At 50.6% G+C, this 25162-nt stretch overlaps 1 protein-coding gene across 6 annotated transcripts in view; it reads left to right on the forward strand.

Moving 5' to 3' along the window:
- Positions 1-22395, forward strand: part of Nipal3 (NIPA like domain containing 3) — a 42027-nt gene extending 19632 nt beyond the window's left edge. For 2 of the 6 annotated variants that reach the window (XM_052715306.1, XM_052715307.1), the window contains exons 6-12: positions 352-497; positions 4308-4404; positions 8066-8201; positions 9957-10045; positions 10959-11022; positions 13774-13868; positions 18813-22395. In XM_052715306.1, coding sequence (XP_052571266.1) covers positions 352-497; positions 4308-4404; positions 8066-8201; positions 9957-10045; positions 10959-11022; positions 13774-13868; positions 18813-19012 — 827 coding nt within the window. In that variant the 3' untranslated portion in view covers positions 19013-22395. Of the gene's footprint in view, positions 1-351; positions 498-4307; positions 4405-8065; positions 8202-9956; positions 10046-10958; positions 11023-13773; positions 13869-15440; positions 15494-15582; positions 15719-18812 lie in introns of those variants that run through there. The other 4 variants (XR_008213542.1, XM_052715310.1, XM_052715308.1 and 1 more) reach the window with 4 other exon arrangements.
- Positions 22396-25162: the final 2767 nt, after the last annotated feature.

Below are 25162 nucleotides of genomic sequence, written 5' to 3' on the forward strand. Positions count from 1 at the left end.
ATGCAGAGGTTATGGAGGGGTGCTGCTTACTGGCTTGCTCCCCATGGCTTGCTCAGTCAGCTCTCTTATAGAACCCAGGACCACCAGCACATGGGTGGCCCCTCCCACAATGGTCTGTGCCTTCCCCCATCAGTCACTAATTAAGAAAATGCCTCCAGTTTTCCTGCCGCCTGATCTTGTGGAAGCATTTTCTCAGTTGAGGGTCCCTCCTTTTTCAGATGACTCCATCTTGTGTCGGGTTGACATAAAACTAGCCAGGACACAGGCAAAGGCTGCCCTGACTTGCTAAGGGCCCCTTGTGCACCTGGCCCATGTCCTGAGCCCCTGACCATCCTCCCTCCCTCCCCACAGGACGCTATGTCTTGTCCTTTGTTGGCTGCGGTTTGGCGATCGTGGGCACCTACCTGCTAGTGACATTTGCACCCAATAGTCACGAGAAAATGACAGGCGAGAACATCGCCAAGCACCTTGTGAGCTGGCCTTTTCTGCTGTACATGGTAAGTGAAGGTCCCATCCTTCTGCTTGAACAGACTGAAAGAGGATCAAGTCCCATTCGCCGGACCTCAAGGTCGGTAGTTGGGATCACTGAGGCACAGTGTGACCACTGAGCTTGCGCACATGCTGGGTTCACATGTCAGGCTGGTGCCACGTTTGTCCTGGGCACCATCCAAATCCATCCACAGTACACTGCCAGTCTTGGGTCATCAGAGGGCTGTGGAGGTGTGTGCACAACCCGTGTCTGTGAGGGCAGGTGGAGAAACAGAAATTCTGGGTAGTTGTCTCTAGGAGATTAAATTAGGATGTAGATTTTATTTCTACTCTGTGTCCAAAATTTTAACATCATCTAATTTTATTTTTATTTTTTGTGGGACTAGAGATGAAACCTAAGGCTTCACATATGCTAGGCAAGTTCTCCCGCTGAGCTACACCCCTGGTCCTCTTTTTACTTGTTTTTTGAACCAAGAACTCACTAAGTTGCCCAGGCTATCCTTGAACTCTGTGTAGCCCAGGCTGGCCTTAAGGTATTGATCCTCCTGTTTCAGCTTCTCATGTGGCTGTTCCAGTAGGTCTAGCTTTTAAAGTTTTTATGGTAATGTTGTGACCTTGGGAGACCTATCCTCATTACTCATCTGTCATGTGGCGGCATGGGTGGGGAAGAGAGTCCCCCCCCCCCCCCCCCCCCCCCGCCCCTGTTGCCCGTCTGCCCATCAATGCCCATCAATGCTGAGGCAGATGGAAGAGCTGGCCCTGAAGTCATAAGAGCAGGAGAGCTGTCCCTGCCCCTCACAGCTGCAGCCCTTGGGAGAGTGGCCCCTATGCCACGCCTGGACAATACAGTAGAGCTGGCCCTGAAGGTGTGTGTGTGGGAGAAGGACCCTAAGGATGTGAAAGCAGAATTGACCCCACCCTTGCTCATCGCTGCAAGGGGTGAAGTAGCCAGGGCAGTGCCGGAGAGCTCACCCTGGTGGCGAAGACAGCGGAGGGCTGACAGGCTGACCAGCCCTGCAACTACCCAGGACCAGAACCAGGGTTATGTGTTTATCCACCCCAACATCCACCCCATCTGTGATCTCCATGACACAGGGCAGCAATAGGCCGTCTAGGAAGAGTCCCAGGGAGGGCCCAGCGTCAATGGTGTGGCAGAGACCAGGGGCCTCGAACTAGACCAATGATCACTTATGACGATCACCTGCATGTAAAAATGTATGGATAAAGGGGTTAACTGAGTGACTCACTGTGTCACACTGCAGCTTCGATGACGGGATTTCCCTCTTCCTTTTTTTCCCTTAAATTTTATTTTATTTTATTGGGGTGGGGGAGATGGGTGGGATTGGGAGGCATGATGTGAAAGACACAAAGAATAAATAGGAAATTGAAAAAAAGTTTTTATGATAAAAGAGGGAGTTAAAAATATAGATGCTCAGTTGACAGAGTTCTTCTCTGCCATACACGAAGTCCTGGGCTGGATCCCCAGCACCACATAGACCAGGTGTGGTGGCACATGCCTATAATCCCAGCACTCAGGAGAGGGCAATAGGAGAATCAGGAGTTCAAAGCCCTCCTCAGCTGCATAGCCAGTTTAAGGCCAGTTTGGACTTGGACACCCTGTCTCAAAAAACAAACAAACAAACAAATAAAATTAAAACAGCTTTTTTTTAAGTTAAGAATTTAAAAAATTTAAGAATGCTGTTTTTCGAAGTATCACACAGCTGATAGGCAGCCAGGGGACAGAGCCCCCAGCCAGTGTTATGTCTACTTCAGATACACAAACACACTAAAAAAGAAAACAGCCCTGGTGCTCACACAGCTGCTGCTGTGAGCTGGCCTCATATCCACACAGTGCAAAATGGGTTTATGTGTCTCGAATTCTCTCAAATCTTTAAGCTGCTTTCCTCCTGATCTCATGAATGGAGACCCTGAAACTCTGAGCAGTCAGAATGCCTTTTTGCCTCAGAAGGCCCACAAAACAGAGGATGGGATCTCTGGAGGCCAGGGCTGTATCTGCCTTGCCTCTAGCCACCCCCTAACAGGAACTGTTTTAGCAGAGCCTAACCCCAAAACAGTCCTCTCACTCAGGGAGAGCTGGCCTCAAATCCTTTGTGCTGTGTGGCCTTGGACAAGTCTCATTCCTTCTCTGTGAAATAGCAAGAGACTAGACTTGGGGTTGTTGGGGTGCAACATGAGGCTGCGAATAAGTCACCCTGAGTATGGAAGATGCCCCCTGGAGGGCTGGGTGGCGTCACCAGGCCTGACAGTAAGGCAGTGCCACCGATTGAAGGTGTAAACCAGAGGCTTTTCTCTGTTCTGTCCCATCCTGCAGCTGCTCTTAAATAATCACTCAGAGGCTTATGTTAATTATAAATGCTTGGCCAATGGCTCAGGCTTATTACTATCTAGCTATTACATTTAAATTAACCCATTTCTATTAATCTTTGTATTGCCACATGGCCCATGCCTTACCAGTTCTTTCACACCTTGCTTCTTGCACAGCTCGAAGCGTCTGCCCTGATCCTGCCCTTCTTCATTTCCATCATCAGTCTGAATGGACTGCCTAACCTTATTCTGCCTCACCATTGGTCAAACAGCTTTATTTATCAGCCAGTGAGAGCAACATATATTCACAGTGTACAGAAAGACCATCCCACAGCATGAAGGGATTGAACCAAACTCAAGGAATACTTGTCTAGGGGGGTTCCCTAAATGCTGGGCATTGTGGGTATGGAAGGTCACTGAGCTTGGCTCACAACTCCTGGTCTCTCCCAAGATGCCCACACATGTACTACCCTCTTAGGGTTTAACACCAAGTGCTGTCCTAACATTCACTGGCAAGTCACAAAGAGTCATTTCAGGGCTGGAGACATGGCTCAGAGGTTAAGAGCACTGGCTGTTCTTCCAGAGGTCCTGAGTTCAATTCCCAGCAACCACATGGTGACTCACAACCATCTGTAATGAGATCTGGCGCCCTCTTCTGACATGCAGGCCGAACACTCACTGTATACATAATAAACAAATAATGTTTTTTGTTTTTTTAAAAAAGAGTCATTTCAGGCAATAGCTGAAAACTGGGGAGCCCCCACTCCGGCACACACATGGGACAGTTCATCCAGCATAGCGCTGACTGTTGCCCTGTGAGTGGAATCATCCCTACTGTGCAGTGGAGGCAGCAGGGGTTTGGAGAGGTTCAGACTTGCCTAGGGTCACATCAGCAATTTAGAGACAGATGCAATGACAGCCTGCGACACCCACACTCCACTCATCTTCCTGTTTTATATTTGGAGACATAGTCTCACCACATAGCCCAGGCTAGCCTATCACTCAAAATCCTCCCACCTCTGCCTCCCCAGTGCCAGGATTTCAGGTGGGCCACCACACCCAGCAATCTTCCTCTTTCTGGGAGCTGTGTCCAGCTGGGGCTTGGTGACAAAGAATGTGTACCCGTTGTTTGACCAAATGGCTCCCTGAGTACGGGTCTCGTTTGGGGGTGGCATTTTGCTCTTTTCTTATTGTTTTGGGTTTTTGTTGCTGGATATAGAACCCAGGGTCTGGAATGTCCCTGAAAAGTGCTCTACCGTTTGTCTGCATCAGCTGCTTTTTACTTTCTTCTTCTGAGATGGGACCTAAGTTTCCCAAGCCAGCCCTGAACTCTCACTCCTCCTACAGCCCCCCCCCCCCAAGGCTGCCCCTGGGCCCAACACTTGCCCTCCTCTTTCTCTACTTAGTCACACACACACTGGGCCTTGGTCGGGACGGGGGACACACTCTGAATTCCTGACTAAGTGCTGGGTGATTGCTGGTGTCCCCCACAGCTGGTGGTGATCGTCCTGTTCTGCCTGCTCCTGTACTTCTACAAGGAGAGGAACGCCAACAGCATCATTGTGATTCTCCTCCTGGTGGCCTTGCTTGGTAAGCAATTTCTGGATGATGGGGCTTTGTCACCCCCAGTCTCCCCTACTCATGGCTGTTGACTCTGCATACAGAAGCTGCATGAGGCCAGTTCAAGGCGGTCTGTAGCAGGAATCTTAAAAGGTCTTATTAATAAAAACAAACCCAGAGCCAGGTATTGGGGTGAATGCTGAATGATCAGATAAACAGAACAAGCCACAGCTAACCTCACCTCGCCAATTCCTCAGCTGATCTTGTTTCCTCAAACTGGAAACCTCTGTGTCCTCATCCAAATGGATCTCAGCTGAACTGCTGCTAGAAGCCTAAAAGCTTAACCAGCTCTAGTTCCTGGTTTTCACGCCTTATATACCTTTCTGCTTCCTACCATCACTTCCTGGGATTAAGGCGTGTGTCACCATGCCTGGCTGTTTCCAGTGTGGCTTTGAACCCACAGAGATCCGGATGGATCTCTGCCTCCAGAATGCTAGGATTAAAGGCGTGTGTGCCACCATTTTCTGGTCTCTATGTCTAGTGGCTGTTCTGTTCTCTGACCCCAGGTAAGTTTATTAGGGTGCACAATATTTTGGGGAACACAATATCACCACAGCGGTCACTCCACAGGGAGCAGGGCCCCGGCTGACCGAGGTGGCTCCTACCATTTCTCACATTCTGGCTCAAATTTCAAGTCTCCTAAGGGTCCAAAACTGAAGGTCCACATAGTGACTCTTGAGAGGACTGTCTTCAGCAAGAGAAAAGTGAGCAAACACATGGGCCACAGCCACAGAAGTGTGGACCGAGACCCAACAGGAGAAAGAAGCAAGGAGAGTAAGCTCAGTGAGGTCAGAGGTCACCTCAGAGCAACCCCTGAACTGTCCAGGAGTATCCACAATGGACTGTATAGACGCAGGGCAGGAATGGAGCCGGAACAGACAGGTTCTCCTTACTTTAAAGAGACGGGTGCTTAGCGGGGAAATGGTCCCCAGACTGAGGCAAGGATGCTGCTTGTCATTAGTGTCCAACAGAGCAGGAGACAGGGCTGGCCATCTGGTGTCTCCCCTTTCCACCACACTCCAAAACGGACAAGGAAAATACCCCAACGTTGGGAGGAAGGTTAACTGATATGAGCAGAGGCACCCACATGTTATTCTCCCCACCCCACCTTGATGACGAGCCCCCCAAACCACGCAGATACCTGTCACTGAAGACAGGCTAGCATTATTTTGATCTACTTTTTAAAACAGTTTTATTAAGATAGAATTCATATGCCGCGTGGTTCATCTGCTCAAGGTAAGCCACTGAGTGGGGTTTACTGTAGTCATGGATTCGCACAGCCACAATCTAATCGTAGAACATTTTCCCCTCTAAAATGCTCAGTGCCGGTGACTCCCATCCCCCCTCTTCCCAGCCCCGGGCAAACACTAACCTGCCTTCTGTGTATGAATGCACCCTTGTGAACGTCTTCTATAACTGGAATTATATCCCAATGTGACTCTTCGTTTGTTTGTATTGAGACTGGGTGCCCGGCAGCCCAGGCTGACCTTGAAATCTCTGTGCTGCTGCCTTGAACTTCTCATCGTCCGGCTGGCACCTCCTGAGGGCTGGGATTTTAACCCACCCTATTTAGGCAGTGCTGGGGACTGAGCCCAGGGCTCTGTGCACGCTAGACAAGCTCCCTCTCAACTGAGCTACATCTTCAGCTTAAAAAAAAAAAAATCTTCTTTTGTAGACAGTTAGCCTTGAACTCTTGATCCTCCTGCCTCGGCCTCCTAAGTGCTAGGACTACAGGTGCACACTACACACCTGGCCCTATGAGGCCTTTTTATAACAGGTTCGTTTGAACATAACATTCTTAGGTATACCCAGGTTGTAGCACAAGCCAGTCCCCTGTTCCGTTGTGACTTTGTTTGTGGTGGTTAGTACCTGAGTCATCAACATCCCCTCCTCCATGGCCCTTCTGCTGTTTGGTAGCGTGGACAGTATGGTGATGCGTGCTTGACTTCAATGGCTACCGGCGCCTGCAAACTGGTACAGTGGCTGAGGGTCCCAGAAGGCACTGTGTGCTGGATTGTTGGCAGAAGAAAGCTAATGAGGCAGCCGACAGGAGGAGGCAAAGCAATTCAGCCAGGGCTGTGGCTTCCTCCGTCTCTTCCTCCAGCTGTTTTATCTAACTCCAGCGTGGCAGGAGATGTGGCACTTTGTGAGCTGAAGCCACTTGGAGGTCAGCAGTGGGTCTTCGTAGTGAGGTGGTCACGACAGTTGTGAAATGTACAGGAAGAAAACAGAGCTTCCACCATTTTCCTCCCATCCTTTAAGTGGTTACATTTCCTGTGCATGTTTTATAGCATATAAGGTGCATGTGCATATCATATAAATGCATTGTTACACAGTTATGATCTTGAAGTGAGCGAAGATATGTTGGATATGAATTTGCATATGCATAAAGGTACAGAACACTAGAGACTTCTTGGAGTAGAGAAATATATGAAAGGAGCTTGAGAGATGGCTCAGTCAACAGAGTGCTTGTGGACCTGAATTCGGATCCCTAGCGCCCACATAAAAACACAGGTACAGGCGGCACATCTGTAATCCTTGCACTAAGGAGGCAGAGACGGGAGCATCCCCAGTGCTCACTAGCAAGCCAGTCTAGCCAAATGGATGAGCTCCAGATTCAGTAAGAAGTCTATCTAAAGAGAGAGGGAGAGAGAGAGAGAGAGAGAGAGAGAGAGAGAGAGAGAGAGAGAGAAAGAGAAACAACTGGAAGACACACAAAGAGGTTTTTAAAAAAGATTTATCTGTAATTTTTATTTGTGCGTGCGTGCGTGTGTGTGTGTGTGTGTGTGTGTGTGTGTGTGTGTGTGTGTGTGTGTATGTGTGGTGGGGGGTATTCCGTGTGTGTATGTGTATGATTGCCATGAAGGCTAAAAGATGTGACACATCCCCAGAATCTGGACTTCCAGATGGTTGTGAGCTGCCATGTGGGTGATGGAATTGAACTCAGGTCCCCTAAAAGAGCAGCAAGTGCTTTTAACCACTTAGCCATCTCTCCAGTCCCTAAACCCACAGAAAATGCACGTGACTGAGCATTTTGAAGCCCCAATTCATGAGTTCTTTCCCCACCTATTATTCTGGATTACCATGAAGTTGGGCTCAGGGGAAGTTTGTATGTCCATTCAAAGAGCTACCCCCCCCCCACAGCCATGTAGTCTGGGGACAGAGACCTGAACTTGATGCCCACTAGGGTACAGTGAAGTGACATTTAGAAATAGCTGTGGGCACCTCACATCCTTCCTTTTTTTTTATTCTTTTTTTTATTTTTATTAAGAAAATTTTTCATTCATTTTACACTCCAATCAAAGATCCCCCTCTTCCTTCCTCCTGCTCCCCATCCCCCCCAACCTACCCCCCTCTCCTTCCCACAAGAAGGCAAGACCTCCCATGGGGAGGCACATCCAGTAGAGGCAAGTCCAAGCCCTTCCCCCGCCTCAAGGCTGCACAAGGTATCCCATCATAGGTAGTGGGCTCCCAAAAGCCCCCTGGGAGTCCTGGGCAAGGTAGACCTAGCCAATGATGTCTTCTTACCACGGGAGCTCCATGGCCCTCCCGCCTCTGTCCCCAAGTCCTTTTGGGATCTGATTCCTCACATTGTCTTGAGGCCGCCCACACTCTGGCTTGCTCTCCGCAGGTTCCATGACGGTGGTGACGGTCAAGGCTGTGGCAGGGATGCTGGTGCTGTCCATCCAAGGCAACCTGCAGCTGGACTACCCAATCTTCTACGTGATGTTCGTGTGCATGGTGGCCACTGCCATCTATCAGGCCACGTGCGTTGCCTTGTCTCCACTTCTGGGCCCCGTTCTGTTTGGTCCTGAAGTTGTAGGGGAGCCAGAACATACCAGTAACCAGTTTAGCATCAGGGTGGAGATGAGTTCATGGCGGAGGTGGGGGAGTGGGGGAGGTGGTCGAGTGGAATCCAAATTCACATACACCTGGGAGGAGTCCAAACAGACACACACACACACACACACACACACACACACACACACACACACACACACACACGCACCCCTCCCTGTCCCGAGTGCATCTTCTACCTCAAAGTATGAGAAACAGCCTTACTTCCTGTCATCTGCCCTGTGGGAACTTGAAGAGAAGCCTTGCAGTCACCTAGGAATCCCTTGCTTGTCTGCTTGAAGGAATGGAGTTGTCATTTCCTGTCTTTGAGAACTCTGCCCCAGATCCTCACAGAGAAAAGAGTGCATGCTCGTTTCTACCTCTGAATATGGGTGATGTGAATCTTTGAAATCCTGAGAATAGACTTCAGTCCTGCCCCCTTTGAGTCCTAGAGCCCTGCCAGGGGACTGGAAGGGAGCGGCATTCCATGAATATTGTAGGTAACAACTTGAGTCAGTCAGCCAGGATTCAAGATGGTGGGTGAGGTTGAGCCAGCCTGGAAGTCAGGTTCCTAGGTCTGGCCTGGGCTCAGCACCCACCAGCCACCTGACCTTGAGGGCCATAGCAACAGCTGCTGCTCATGGGGGGGCCCCCATCTTCTCTTCACCTATGTTCACAGCACCCTCTGGGGGGCACGGCTGGAGATGGAATTGTCTGTCGCATGTTGGGAGGCAGAGGGAGATTAGAGCCAGGACATGAAGGTCGATAGCTGAACCTAGACATCAGGCTCCCAGTGTGGGCCTCTCTGCATCTGCTCCACCAAGTCTCACGGGCTGCTCCGGGGCTCAGCTTTGCCCTCTGCAGCTGACACCCACAGATCTGCCTGAGGTGCCCCAGCTCGGTGTCCACACACATTACCAGCTTTGTCGCTACCACCCTTTCTGCTATTATGACGTTTAGCCTTTCAGCACCATTATAGCCCTCCCAAGGGGAGCCCTTGCCAAGAACACAGGTTCTGTGCTGAGAGATCAGGGTCACACAGGCAACCAGGGACTCCTGCCACCTCTTAGGAACTTCTGGTCTCCCAGTCGGGACAGTCCCCCAGCACCCAGAGCCACAGTCCTCCTCACCGCTCTCAGGGACACAGCCCATGCACAGACGGTTAGCCTGGTGGCTAATGTCCCTGTGGGCAGCTGTGCAGTGCCGACTTGGATGTCAGCAGAGAATCAGAGAGCGGATGAGTTCCCAGACGAAGGTGGTGTCTGCCATAGATGGGGAGAGATGCTGACCCTCTCCTTTCTTTCTCCCATTCATGTGGTAACCACTAACATATGTTTCTAATATTTTAAAAATTACAACATTGGGCTGGATGTGACAAGTCCCGGGAGAGTGTCCTGGGATGTGTGTGGGACCCAGGAGCAGCTCTGTCCAGTGAGGTGGGGATCAGGAGTGAGGAGAAGGGCAGATGGGTGTGGCAATGGCCAGAGTCATACAGTCAGAGGCATGCTGCAGACGGGCCTCAGTCTGTGGGCCAAGCTCAGACCCCAAATCTTGGGATGCACAGTGCCCTGTAATAGGGAGAGGCCACTCTTATAGACCTAGAAACTCTCCCCCATGCCTTGCTTTATACCCCAAGTTCCACTCTTACCCCTTAGCCCACTGACCCAAGTACCTGTGTGTTGCAGGTTTTTGAGTCAAGCGTCTCAGATCTATGACTCCTCCTTGATCGCCAGTGTAGGCTACATCCTGTCCACCACTGCGGCCATCACAGCAGGTAAGAGTAGCCGTTACTGAGTTTCCGTCTCTTGCCTAAGCAGAGGGGCATTGTCCCTGAGAGCCTACCTCTCAGCTGATTCGGCTTTCTGGACCTGCCTGCGGGTTTTTGTGGAAGGTATGGGATTTGGAGATGGAGGCTTGCATTCCAATAGACATATGCCGACTGCGTGGCTCAGGGAATGATCAGTTACCTTCTCTAAGCCTTAGTTCTACCTTCCTAATAACACTTCCTCTCTAGAACTGCAATATGTACAATCCAAACATCCCCTGTTCCTCCTGCTTTTGGATTTGGGGCTAGGAAGTGGTTCTGTTGGTAGAGTGCTGGCCTAGTGTGCACAGAACCCTGGGTTCCATCCTCCATGCTGCATTAACCAGGTCTGGCTCTGCATATATGTCATCCCAGCACTTGGGAGGTAGAAGAAGGAGAACGAGAAGTTCAAAGACATCCTTGGCTACATATAAGGAGTTTGAGGCCAGCCTGCCCTACATGAGACTCTGTCAAAAAAGGGGGGGAGGGGAGCGGGGGCGGGGCAGCAGGAGGAGAAGAAGGAACGAACAAACAAACCAGGGTCGGTGGCTGGAGCCTGTAATCCCAGCACTTGGGAAGCTGAGGCAGGAAAGTTATCATGACCTGTGGTTAATGATAGGAGATGCTGTTAGAGGAAGCATATACGAGAACTTTGCTATTTGGAGCGGTTTAATACCATCCCAAAAGTCTGTCTGAATATGGAGATATAAAGAGCCTGAGAGGGCAGTCAGAAAAGATTGTCTGCCTCCAAACGTGTTAGTCCTAGTGGTTTTGGTCACTTTGGTACCTGCACAGAAGAGCAGATAACCAGAGCCTCCCCGGGATGGGCACAGGGCAGGTCTGGAAACGGTCATGATCTTTTCTCTCCCTCACTGCTGCGCAGGTGCAATCTTCTACCTGGACTTCCTCGGGGAGGAAGCTCTGCACATCTGCATGTTTGCACTGGGGTGAGTCACACCCCATCTAGCCAGACCTTGCCCCCCCCCCCCCCCGCCGCCGCCCCATTGCTTCAGCCCTGCTCCTGGGGTTGGGAGAGCTGCTAGCGGGAGGGTGCTGGCCCCCAAAGTGAGCAGCTTGCTCCCCCAAAGGCCTGCAGTCTTCTCTCTTCTTGTCATTTCGGGTAAATGTAACTCGTGAGGAGAAAAGTCAGGCAGTAGAGACTCTGGGCATGGTGGGGCCTGAAGAGGAGAGGAGAAGACACGAGGTCCTTCCAGGAAACTGGGCGAGGGTTCTTTTGATACAGTTCCTGCCTGGCGTGCTCCAAACCCTGGATTCCATCCCCACACCGAATGAAACCAGGCATTGTGACACATGCTTCTAATCCCAGCACTTAGAAGATAGAGGCAGGAGGATCAGTTCAAGGTCACCCACAGCTGCATAGAACGCTCTAGAGCAGTGGTTCTCAACCTGTGGGTCGTGACCCCCTATGGGGGTTAAATGGTCCTTTCACAGAGTCACATATCAGATCTCTAGCATACCAGATATTTACATTATGAGTCATAATAGTAGCAAAATTACAGTTATGAAGTAGCAACAAAGTAATTTTATGGTTGAGGGTCACCATAACATGAGGAAATGTAGTAAAGGGTCACAGCATTAGGAAGGTTGAGAACCACTGTTCTAGAGGGATGGACATCTTTTGATCTTGACCTGGGAGGTGAACATACACACACATTACTAGAAACAAGCCTTCCATCCTTCTTGAGATTTATACATTACTGCTTGTAAATTGCACCTTGATTTTGAGCACCTGCTTGTTTACATAAACTGAAAGAAAAGGAAAACTGAGTCAGGTGGCAGCACACACCTGCCCTGGGGGTGGCGGGTGGGGCGGAAGCAGGTAAATCTGTGAGTTCAGGCCAGCCTGAGAGAGAGAGAGAGAGAGAGAGAGAGAGAGAGAGAGAGCTTGAAGAATATCCAGCCCCTGAGGGAGTTAGATTAGGAGACACAGGGACTTCCTAGTATTTATTCATTTGCATTTTGCTATACTTTATGATTTGAATTCAGTCAGTATAAAAGAATTTTTTTTTTAAGCCAGGCAGTGGTGACTTTGATCCCAGCACTCGGAGACAGGAAGGTTTGAGGCCAGCCTCATCTACAGAGCGAGTTCCAAGACAGCGAAGGCTACACAGAGAAATCCTTGAAAAACCAAAAAAAAAATGAAAAATAATAAAATAGAAAATGAATGTTTTTAGTTTTAAAAAATGGGGCTTTTTCAAAGACATGCTTTTTAGAACACTGGCCGGAGGGAAGCGGACGAGCCACACACTGTAGGCGTTTGCCCTGGAGACTCTTTGTTTTGGTTTGGTTTGGTTTTTTGAGACAGGGTTTCTCTGTGTAGCTTTGTATCTTTCCTGGATCTTGCTCTGTAGACCAGGCTGGCCTTGAACTCACAGAGATCCACCTGGCTCTGCCTCCAGAGTGCTGGGACTAAAGGTGTGTGCCACTACTGCCTATTGGTGAAATTATTAAGGCCACTCCACGTAGTTAAAAGGAGATTTATTTAATGGCGTAACTTACAAATTAAGGAATAGGTAGGTCGCGGAGTCTGGGGAAGGTGTATCACAGTCCAGCGGTGTTCTCTGGAGCTCTGCTCAGTCCACCTCTCCAGTCCAGGGTCCCGCAACAGAGAGAGCGCCCGCCGATCCAGATCTCGGGTCCCCCGGCGCCTCCCTTGGCCCCGCCTTGTAGGCGTGACAGTTGCCGAAGTCTCAATGGGGGTTGGAACTTCCAGATCAAAGCTGGAATGGCTACCCACTACATCTCCCCCTTTTTGTCTAAATAAGAAAGTTCTAACGCGGGAGACCGGGGTTCGATTCCCCGACGGGGAGCCAGATGGCGGGAGCCGGGATGGTGGGAGCCGGATGGCGGGAGCCGGGGCCCGCACTCGGGGAGAAGGGGGATCGCCTCACTCACAGCGGTTTTTCGCTGGTCTGGGGGCTAAGCTAGGGAGCTGAGACCGGACTAGCTGCTCCCTTTTTCGGGAATGGAACCGTGTAGGCGTTCCCTGGTTCTATGGAACTCTGCAGGCGGGTTTAGGTACCCGCCAGCCGGGGAGAAGGCTGAGGGCGGGAGCCACCCAGGCCTTTGGAACTTGCCCCACGTGAGCGCCAGATATTGGTGAAATTATTAAGGCCACTCCACGTAGTTAAAAGGAGATTTATTTAATGGCGTAACTTACAAATTAAGGAATAGGTAGGTCGCGGAGTCTGGGGAAGATGTATCACAGTCCAGCGGTGTTCTCTGGAGCTCTGCTCAGTCCACCTCTCCAGTCCAGGGTCCCGCAACAGAGAGAGCGCCCGCCGATCCAGATCTCGGGTCCCCCGGCGCCTCCCTTGGCCCCGCCTTGTAGGCGTGACAATTGCCGAAGTCTCAATGGGGGTTGGAACTTCCAGATCAAAGCTGGAATGGCTACCCACTACAACTGCCCAGCTCCCCTGGAGACTCTTGTCAACAACTCTGAACCCCGTTTGTGGGGACTGTGATGTGTGTAACCCCTATGGCGGGCCCCCCCTTCCGTCCCCGCCCCTGCTGTTATTATGCACAGTGTCTGTTCCTTGCTGGTTGCAGGCCTCGTGGTCTCAGCCTTCTCTTTAGCTGGCCCTCAGCCACTTGCCCTCGAGTCCCCCTCCTCCTCGTCTCCTCGAGGTTGCTCCTGGTCTCATCCCTCCTCCTCTTCTCCTGTCTCCTGTCTTCAGGTGCCTCATCGCCTTCTTAGGTGTATTCTTAATCACTCGAAACAGGAAGAAGGCCATTCCGTTCGAGCCCTATATTTCCATGGACGCCATGCCAGGTAACAGTGCCCCCTCCGCCACCCCCCGCCCCGTGCCCTGCTGGCTGCCCTTGTAGAGTGACTGCTACTTGGTGTTGGAAACGAGGTGCGGGACAGATGTGCTGTGGCGTGAGTTCCAGCTGTTTTTTGTTGGTTTGTATCTCTTTTAATGAGGAGGTGATGGCTGAGGCACCTCGGTCGGCCTTGAGAACCCCTTGCCAGTTTCCAAGTCTGTCACAGGGTCTTCGAAAGAAAACCCTGACTTACACCACGTGTGATTCCAATCAGCAGTACCAGGCCCTGAGCCTGCAAACAGAGACAGAGTGATCACAGAGAGGAAGAAAACTAACATGAGTGAATCCAACGCTCTAACTCCATCCTGCACCTTGGTACTTTTCCAGGGACTTTTCTCAGTGAGGGCCCACACTGAGACCACCAGCTCAGATGGTGTTCAGCCTTGGCGAGAACGTTTAGCAGTCAGCCAAACACAAGGTGATCGGGAGGAGTGGGGCTTGTGGTGAGCTAGGAAAGCTGAGTGGGACAGTTAAGACTGGATTAGCCTGCGTTAGTTCGGCTGGTATCAATTCTTCAGGCTACCAATGTCAACTAACATTACCACTCCAACCCAAAAGTAATCTTTATTTGAAATATACAAGGTGCGACTCTCTGTCGCCATTACTGGGGTGTTCCCCCAACAAGACAGCAATGCCCGTGAGTTAGTAAAGGGCACAGACCTGAGCTACTCTGGAGACATTTTCAGGGAACCGTGTCTGCTTTATTTCATGTGAGCAGCCACTTACACTGTAGAAGCCTACTATGATTGCTTAGCACATTACCTCAGATTGGACAGTGGGCATTCATACCATCAGGATCTCTATGCAGAAAAAGCACATTAAAGAAAATATATGGGGACTGGAGACATGGCTCAGCCATTAAGAGCACTGGCTGCTCATCCAGAGGTCCTGAGTTCAATTGCCAGCAACCAGATGGTGGCTCACAACCATCTGTAATGAGATCTGGTGCCCTCTTCTGGCCTGCAGGGACACATGCAGGCAGAACACTGTATACATAATAAGTAAATAAATCTTTAAAAAAGCTGGGAGGGTAGAGTGCAGACTCATCTCCAGGCCAGTAACTGGCTACTCAGGCTACTTCAGAATTCAGTGTTCCGACTTTAGGAGCGTGGTGTGCCATGCTTCTTATTTGGAGGTGCAATATGCCAGGTAGGCTAGCTGCCAGGTCATGCCTGAATCTTCTACATTTTCCACAGCATAATCACCCATTCTCCAGTCACACAATCTGTGAACAAAGCATGAACACGTATGTCAGCCACATAAAATACTCCCTAGTTGAGAGCAGTTCTTAAATGTTCGTAGTGGCATGCACCTACAATCCCAGCATTTGGGAGGCTAAGGCAAGAAGGATCATGAATTCGAGACCAACCTGGGCTGCATAGCAGCGTGACTCACTGAGCTTTGAGGTTTCGATGCCATGACCCAAGTGTGTTCTCAGGACTGGTTGATGTGCTCCCGTGTCGAGTGGCCCCGGCTGCATCCGCTTACTGGTTTGTTTGTTTTATCTTGCTCTACTAAGCTGCCATCTGCCCTGCTTGCTGTGGCCAGCCTGCCTGAGTAGGAGTAGAGAACCCCATGACAGCATTTCCATGTGACCCGACTCAGCCACGTGTGGATAAATGCAGAGTGGCTGAGTGGGGCCCTGAGGTTTCTCCTGGCAGTTCAGGGCTCGGGCTGTAAGTGCGTGGACTGTGTTAACGTCGAACCTGGCTGCTCAGATGCCTCTTCTGCTTACTTCCTTGTTTCTCGGCTGTGTTCCGGATAGATGAGGGCGCTGGATAGCTGAATCCCAGATAGGTGAGGTGTCAACTTTGTGTGCGAGTATGTGTATGTCCCTGTGTGTCTGTGTGTTTGTAAACTGTGTGTCTGTCCATACACATGTTCCTATGTACATATATACAGATGTCTTCCTCTGATGGGAAGTAAGGGGTTGACATCAGCTGATCCTAGATACCAGGAGTCCATGACCAGTTTGTGGGTGTGGCTCTTATACCTCATGACCAGTAGGAAATGAGGCATTGAAGATCAAAGTTACAATTGAGACAATCCTACTGGACACATAGAGTTCACGTGGCCTGATTCAGATTCAAACTCTGCCACCTTCCCCCATATGACGTGTTGAGGCCTCTCATCCTCACACATAAACGGGACCCCCTATCTCTGGGTTTTGGGGTGCATGTGTGTCAAGGCTTTGGGCACAGTGCCTGGGATGTAGTAGATGCCTGACTAACTTTGCCTTTGCTTCCATTTTTCTTGAAAAACTTAGAAGTTTGGGGGTTGGGTAGATGGCTCAGTGCATGAAATCCTTGCTCTGCAGGTATGAGGACCCACATCCAGATCCCCAGCACCCACACACATAAAAGCCCGGCCCAGCAGGGTGTCTAAAGTGCTAGTGGTGGCAGGGGCAGAGTAACTGATCAGTGAGCTCAAGAGTCAGGGAAAGACCCTGACTCAAAAATCCTAAAGCAGAGAGCGGTCAGGGAAGACACTCAGCGTCAACCTCCGGCTTCTGCATGCATACACGGGCACATTTGTACACACACACACACACACACGCACGCACACACACACACACACACACACACACACGCACACACACACGCGCGCGCACACGCACACACACACACACACGCGCGCGCGCGCGCGCACACACACACACACACACGAGTTCAGTATTTCAGCACTTGACTGGCCTGGTCATCCATAGAGTCACTTCTCCAGTTCCTTGGTTTCTCTGGTCATGTGGTCTGGCCTTTGACTGTCTGGTTTGATGACTTCAGATTCCAGGATATATCACAGTTGGAGGCTTTCTTGGATGGATAAAGAGAACAGCAGCCCTGGCCATCAGGCTCAATGGGACCTCCACTGGCTCTGTTGTCCTTGGCCCAATAGAAACCATTTCTCAATCAGCAGTAGAGCCATGCTCATCCAGATGGGTGTCTACAAAGACAAGAGCACTCCGTTACCATGTCTGAATACAGACCCAGCATGAACATTGTCCAAGCCATGGAAAGCAGAGGTGCTGTTCCTAGCCCGGCTTGAATGCCAGTCAGTGCTGACTTATACCACAGCCTGAGCCCTGTCCAGTCTTCTAAAAGAGAATCTGTAAGGTGTCTTCGGGGACAGAAGTAGCCCATTTCCTAACAGCATCAAATCCTGAACTCTCCTCAGGCCCCCCAACCCAAACCTAAGACTCCTAATAGATACCCCTAAATGCCCCATGTTCTACAGTGCATATCCACACCCGTCACACTCTTGTGGACTGGTGGTATAAGGCTGGAGGCATTGACAAAATTCAAAGCTATGCAATGCTTGGTAAACTAACTCTGCCCTGAGCAGTAGACACCCTTACCTGCCCTGCCGCACCCATGAGCCCCAAACCATAGACCTTTTTTTTTTTTTAAAGAAAAAAAAAGATAGAGTCTTTTGTAGCCCAGACTGGCCATGGACTCTCTATATGACAGAGGATTGCCTTGAACTTCTGAACCTCCTGCTTCTGCCTCCCAAATGCTAGGATTACAGGTGTGTGCCATCATGCCCAATTTTATGTGATGCTTGGGATCCAAACCAAAGCTTTGTGCATGCTAGGCAAGCAGGCATGCACTCTGCCGATGGAGCTGCGGTCCAAGCACAGACCATTGGCTCTTAAACTGGTCCCTGAGACATCGATTACATCTGTTACCCAGAAGGCTAGTGGCCCTCCTCAGCTGACGTTACAGCTGCAGGCTCCCGAGCTAGGTCCCGGCTGCTCTTCAGCTGTATGACCTTGGGCATGCTACTACTTTGCCTCTTGGAACCTGGTTTTTTTAATCCAGGAAGTGAGGGTACTAGTTTATCTCTGTCCTAGAGTTGTTTAGGGATTAAGTTCAGTCTGTAGGGAGGCCGAATACCACTCCAGTTAAGAACCCAGGCTTTAGATTTAAACACCCTTGTGTTAAACGCTGCCTCTGCCTCTCAACAGCTGTGGCTCTCGGGTACGTTGCTTCCCGCTCTCTGTCTGTATTCCATGGCCTCAAGGATCAGATGAGACGAAATTGGGTGAGCACTTGAAACAACACCTGTTGCCATCTAAATACCAGCACACCTCAGCCACCGCCAACGCTGCTGGTGTCGGTCTCTGGCTGTGCGGTGTTAGGTCAGTGCAGAGGGAATGCCAGGCAGTGAGAGGCCGGCTGCTACCATCTTTTCACAGGAGACACTTGGCATGTAGTGAGGGAAAGAGTTGGCCTCCAAGTGATCCCCTGGAGGGACAGTAGAAGAAGGTCACAGGAATTGAAGTTTAAGTTCTTTAAGCCAGGCATGAAGGTGCCTGCCTATAACCCTAGTGTTTAGGAGGCAGAAGCAGTGGATTGAGGGCCAGCCTGATGTACTTAGAAAGTTCCAGGTCAGCCAGGGTTATAAAGTGAGACCCTGTCTCTAAAAACAGTAATAACACAATAACAACAAGAACAAAACTGGGTCTTTGTTTGCCCTAAATGGAAATGGAAATCACACCTCACCCTGCATATAGATATGGAATCTTAAGGTCAAAGGTCAAACACTGCCACCAGTCATCACAATGCTACTCTCACATTGCTGGGTATCCAGGATGCAAAAGTCACCCTATTTCCTCAATAGTAAGAAAGCTTCCTGGATCCCTGAGTTCATTCAACAGCAAAGTGGCATCTACCACGTCCAGGGCACGGGGTTCTGTCCTGTCCACCTGCCGCTTGGGATGCAAATACGTTCCTTCCTCCCATGTAAACTTGAGTATTTCCTCTTCACTCTAAGGCATCTGGGGGATCAGCACTGCACTTGATCAGCCCCTGAGCTCTGGATGGTCTGTGGTGGGAGAGGGGGAAATGTAGCCTCCCTTCCTCCGTGATGACTGGGGACATGGATGTCATTTCAGGGATGCAGGACATGCATGCGAAAGGGACAACGGTCCAGCCTGACCTCAAAGCTTCTTTTTCCTACGGGGCCTTGGAAAACAATGACAACATTTCTGAGATCTACACCCCGGCCACACTGCCCGTCATGCAGGAGGAGCATAGCTCCAGAAGCACCCCTGGGGTTCCCTACCGTGTCCTGGAGCACACCAAGAAGGAGTGATCTGCCTCCCTTGGGGGTATACCTGCCCACAGGCCACTCACGGTTCCACTCTTTGTCCAACCTGCCTTTCAAGTATCCCGGTTTTAAACTGAGAACTCTGCAAGATGATCTTGGGAGGCCCTTGTCTCTGACAGAGAAGCTGTTCAATGACCTTGACCTTGGAGATTTCAAGTAGTTGGGGAGTATCCCAGGTGAGCTGTGTGGCAGGTTAGCCCAGTGGGGGTTGAAGCCGTTTTCCTTCCTTGGACGGTCAGGGAGCATCAGGTAGTGATTGCAGGCTACCACGCGTTCCTTAGAGTGAAAACATGACAGTCTGCTCCCTCTTTGCAAATCCAGCAAAGTCGGTCTTCCTTTACCCAACACGCATGCCTCAGCTCTACCTGGTTCACTCATGAGTCCGTAGCTCTGACTGTATTGGTGTCCCCTTTGCCGGGCCCAGCAGGGCCAGCCCTGAGTGGAGCAAGATGTCATCTGCACCGTGGTGGTGTACACGGGCCTTCCTTCTGTGAAGGCCTGGTGGGGAGTGTCTGCTGGGCCTGTTCTGAAAACCGGCTTGGTTCAAGTCCTGTGAAGATGATTTCATTGTTTCCTCCATCCAAAGAAGTCAAGAGGGCAGAGGGCGAGGGGGACAGGAACAAGGAGGCGGGGGTGGGGGGGTGTGCCTTCAGCCCTCTCTATTTCCAACTGGTAAGAAAAGTTCCCAGTGACTTTCCTGTCCCAGTGACTTTCCTGTCCCAGTGACTTTCCTGTCCCAGTGACTTTCCTGTCCCAGTGACTTTCCTGTCCCAGTGACTTTCCTGTCCCAGTGACTTTCCTGTCCAGCCTCACAGAGGATGTGCTGAGGTCCAAGCAGGACAAGCTGCTCTTTGCCCGGCACACCTGGCTCCTGGGAAGAGTCCAGAGCCCTGGTGCAGATCCACATCTATCTCCTCCCCTTCCTCGCCCTTTAGACCACCCGCTAAGTTTCATCTGCCGTTTCCCATCTTTGGGCCACCGGGGTCTCTGGCCTCCAGCTTGGTCCAGACAGAGCAGGTATTTTCACACACAGGTCTGCAGCTTTCTTCCTATCTCTTTCATGATTAGCTCCCCCACCGCCACCTCGGACCCTGGACCAATAAGCGCATTTGAGAGTGGCAGGCAAAGGCTTGCAGGTTTTTATGGGCATCAGGATTCCATAGGGATTTGTTTAAAATGTGGGTTCCTCACTCCAACTGTAGTGACCTGGTTCGGGGGACCTGGAGTGGGACCCATTATTAGTGGGCATCACAGGAGATCTTGAGTCCCAGAACCCACAGAGCAGAGAGCATACTCCCTCAGTAGCCTCATGGGCCACTAAATCCAGAGGGGCTACACACCCCTGCCAGAAGGTTCGAACCTCCAATTTCTTACCCTCTCTGGGTTCTGTGGGCAAGCTAGCTGGCCCCCTAGGGCCTGCAGCGGTCCCTACCCAGTGAACACCACTCTAAGGTGACAGTGTTAATAGATCAGTGTTGACAGGCCATCCTCGTCACAGCTCTTTACACCCAAACAGTGCTCCGACTCCAGCACTCTGCAACTTCCGTATTCCATCTTGACCATGTCTGTATTGTGGCTTAACGTGCCTAAGGTTGGGATGGCAGCAGAGAGAGGGCTCTCCAGCTCAGCTCAGCAACACCTGAGGGGTTTTTAACCCTATGTTTAGCCCGAGTAGTTCTGCCCTCCAGGCCTACAGAGGGAGACACACAATCTTGGGTGGGGCAGGCTGTGCCACGGAGAAGCACAGAGTCACAGAGGCCCTGGGGAGGCTGGCCCCTGAACTCAAAGGGTGTTCAGAATTGGAGGTGATTTTCATGCATTCCTAGGTGGTGGCAGAAAGAGCTAAGATTAGAGAACTAAAATCAGGTTTTGCTTCTGTTCTGATAGTGCCTGTCAGTGCCTAGCAGTGTATGCAAAGAAGTGAGTGGGGAGGTGAAGTGTGGCAAGCCCAGGTGGGCACCCATCATTTGGGCATGGTATGTTTGCCCAGCCTCCCTCTGCCCCTTCCCTCCCTCTTCTGTGGGCTGTTTAGCCCTGGCCAGCCTGAGGTACACGTGCACTGTAACTGCAGGAAGGCAGACGGGGTGGGCAGTGCCACCCAAGAACTGCTTCCTGGGCCTGGGCAGCTCGATGGCTTTTAGGCTGGGGACAGTGGCCACCATCTTACAAGCTGGACCATGAGAGCTGAGCAGAAAGGCCTTTGAGCTCCAGAGTGGAGATGGGGCAGGGCCGTTGGGCAGTGGGAGACCTGAGAGTTCCCACCCTGTCCTAGATGCCCTGCTTTGCCCCCAGGAGTCAATGGATTGTCAGGTGACAGCGGGGCCGCCCACTTCCCACCCACAGCCCTGACTGTTTTCACTCCTGGCTCTGACAGCACCAGCCACTCCTGTTCTTACCTACACTCACCCTGAAGACAGGCATTCAGTATGTAGCCCAGGCTAGTCTTGAACTCCCAATCCTCCTGCCTCAGGCTCCAGAGTACTGGGATTATGGCCGTATACTACCTTGTCCGACTCCCATCTGAACTCTCCTGGCAACATTAAATGCCACGCTGCCGCCTCTCTGCCAGCCACAAGGTACCTCCCACAGTTCATCCAGTATAGGCCAAGCTTCATTTCTTCTCTTCCTCTCCCACCCCGACTTTGGCTCGTTGTTCTGTCTGCAGGTTGGGGTTCTGGGTCATGATTAGACATGAAAACAAATGTTCTTGTTCTTTGAAGAGGGGAGCCCTGACCCCACACTGCAGCCTGATGACACCCTCGCTTTCAGCACCAGGGGTTGGGGAATCAGTGAACTGAATGCTGGGCCGGGCAGTGGTGGGGCACGCCTTTAATCCCAGCACTCAGGAGGCAGAGCCAGGCGGATCTCTGTGAGTTCGAGGCCAGCCTGGTCTACAGAGTGGAGATCCAGGACAGGCACCAAAACCACACAGAGAAACCCTGTCCCAAAAAACCAAAGAAGAAGAAGAAGAAGAAGAAGAAGAAGAAGAAGAAGAAGAAGAAGAAGAAGAAGAAGAAGAAGAAGAAGAAGAAGAAGAAGAACTGAGTAGTGCTGGGAAGGAGAGCTGAAGGTTGCTTTTCCAGTGGACCCAGCCAGATGGAGGGCACCATGCGAACAGATGCAGGTGGCCTTCAGAGAAGGACTAGGCCCTCCCAACCCTGCAGTCTCACAAATTTCAAATGTGACCCAGTCCTCACTGACACTGGAGCCGCCTTGTAAATGAAGTCACTCTAGAATACAGTCTCTAGATGCTTATATTTTTTAGCATCAAAACTAATACAGCATGTGTTAGTTCACAAAAATGTGTGTACTGTGTGCAGATAACATTATAAAGTGGTATTTAATTAAAAATCAGCAGTACCCGTGGAGTCCTGTGTCTGGCTAATACTTCAGCAGCCATCTAGCAGAATGTTTCATGCCAGTTCTGCCTAGTCATCCACACATGGTTCCTGAGCACTCTAAACATGGCTAGTGTGACCAAGGAATTAATGTTTTTTACATTGTGAGTGTGTGTGTACGCACACGCACCCACGTGAGCCCCACATGTGAAATGGGTGGTCAGTTCTCTCCTTCCACCATGTATGTGGGTCCCTGGCATCAAGCTCAGGTGGACAGGATTGGCAGCAGGTGCCCTTACCCACCATCTCGCTAGCCCCAGAATGTTCTACCTCTGAACCATACCCCTGTATTAGTTACTTTCTATTACTGTGATAAAACACTGTGGCCAAAAGCAATGTATACAAGAAAGTTTATTTTGGATTAGGGCTCCAGGAGGTGACAGTCTATCATGGTGGGGAGGCAGCTGGAGCAGGGGGCTGAGTCTTCACATCAAGAAGCAGAGAAAGCAAACCGGAAGTGGGCAAAGGTATGAAACCCCTCTTCCAGGAAGCCTCCACCTCCTGAAGGTTCCAGAACCTCTCCAGACTAAGTGTTCAAATATCGGGACCTATAAGGCATTTCTGTCAAATCACAATTCCCAAGTCCCATTCTTTATCATCATCATCATCATTTTTGCTGTAGAATAAAATTGAGCTTTATTTAGACAAAGATTATCTGGCACATCAGCCCTAGAGTTCTGCTGTTGGTTTTTTGGATTTTGTTTATTTGTTAGTTTTTCTTTTTCTTTTTTTTTTTTTTTTTTTTGGTTTTTCGAGACAGGGTTTCTCTGTGTAGCTTTGCGCCTTTCTTGGAACTCACTTGGTAGAGTCCAGGCTGGCCTCGAACTCACAGAGATCCACCTGGCTCTGCCTCCCAAGTGCTGGGATTAAAGGCGTGCGCCACCACCGCCGCCAGGCTTGTTTTTTAGTTTTTCAAGACACGGTTTCTCTGTGTAGCCCTGGCTGTCCTGGATCTCACTCTGTAGACCGGGCTGGCCTCGAACTCACAGAGATCTGCCTCCCTTTGCCTCCTGAGTGCTGGGATCAAAGGTGTGCACCGCTGCTGCCCAGCTCTACTGTTGGTTTATAAAATCTCAAAACACAGCAAGCAGAAGGTCGGCTGATAAATATACAGAAAGTGCAAGCCAAGAGACAGAGTCTTCTTTCTCATTGTGATGTCGGGATGTTCCTAGAGCAGGCTGTTCTGTGAAGGCCGCTGGTGTGGGTGATGGGAGGCCTAGTCGTGTTGTTTTGCATTAAGGTGCAGTACGGTGGCTGCACCTTAAGCAAATGCTGCCCCAACCGGCAATTGCAACTCAGCAGGGGCCAGCAGTGGTTGAGCGCACAGGCCACAGCCGGGCAGGAATTCCGTTCCCTCAGGCACTGGCTCTATCCCAGCCACTAAAGGAAACTTTATCTAAATCTCTATCCTTCTATAGAAGTCAGGATTCAAAGATTGAGGTGAAATCCTGCTCACTCAAGAGGCTAAATAGCAAGTAGCTAACTTTCTCTCCTTGCTCCCGTCTCCCGAAAAAGGGCATCCTTCTGCTCAGCCCCCACTTAACCTTCGCTGTTGTTTTGAAAATGGTAAGTGGTGCTGGTTACTGTGCAGAAAGGTCACAAGCCACGACAAAACCCAGTATCAGAGCTTTATTGGGGAGGACGACAAAAGAACCACGCCTGGGGAAGAAGCATGTGCAGAGAGCAGAGAGAGAGAGAGAGATGGGGCGGGGGGGGGGGGGGGGGGGGGGGGGCGGGGGGGGGGCGGGGGGGGGGGGGACGGACAGGGACAGGACGACCCGATGACACACGACACAGAGAGGAGAGTGGAGTCTGTGTCTGGCTTTTTAAGGATTCCCATGCACATGCACAGGTAGGCTTACAGAGCTATGTCACGCAGCACACAGATGACATAAGATGTGAGATCCCTTGCTTAATTACTGAACTGGGCATGTGCGGTCATGCAGCTGGAGTGGTGACAGAATCCTAACACTTGCTACCCTTAGTTCCTCCCTACCATTTCCTGTCAGCTAGTTGCTGACTCAGCCTCCTGACCCCAGGTTGATTTTATTTAATCAAACAAATGTAACACTTCTTTGCATGTTAACAAAAGTATCAGAAACAAATGTAACACAACTTTACCCAGTTAAAATAATATTCCATAACAGCGTGGCCCTGAGAACAGTGCCCTGCCTTCTCCAGGGAACCTGAGACAGCTCAGTGTGGCTCTCTAGAAATGTCCACACCCTCCACTCTCAGGTTACTTTCTAGTTAGAAACAAATAAAACCGCAAAGTCTTTGTTTAATTCTCCTGAGCTTGGCTATCATAACCCAAAGGCACCAGAAGTACAGCAGGACTGTTATCCCCTGTGCTAACCTTCCAACCTTACAGTGCCAACCATGCCTGCTGCCCAGGACACTCAGGAAGCTGGGGAGTCATGTCTTATTACACTGCCAAAAAGTTACTAAATATATTCTATGAAAATGTTCAAGTTTGTGGTGTGGTGGCTGGAGAGAAAACTCAGAGTTTAAGAGCACTTACTGCTCTTGCAGAGGACCTGGGTTTGGTTTCCAGCACCCACACCAGTTCACAACCATATGCAACTCCAATTCCAGAGGATCCAACATCCTCTTCTGGCCTCTGAGGGTGCTGCACATATATGGTGCACAGATATAATACTGGCAAACACCCATACACATAAAAATAAATAAAAAAAATTTAAGGTTCAAATTGGGCTGGGGATGCAGCTTGTTTGAT

Source organism: Peromyscus californicus, unplaced genomic scaffold, assembly GCF_007827085.1.
Source record: "Peromyscus californicus insignis strain IS unplaced genomic scaffold, ASM782708v3 Scaffold_5__1_contigs__length_169319896, whole genome shotgun sequence".
In the NCBI taxonomy this organism is placed as follows: domain Eukaryota; kingdom Metazoa; phylum Chordata; class Mammalia; order Rodentia; family Cricetidae; genus Peromyscus; species Peromyscus californicus.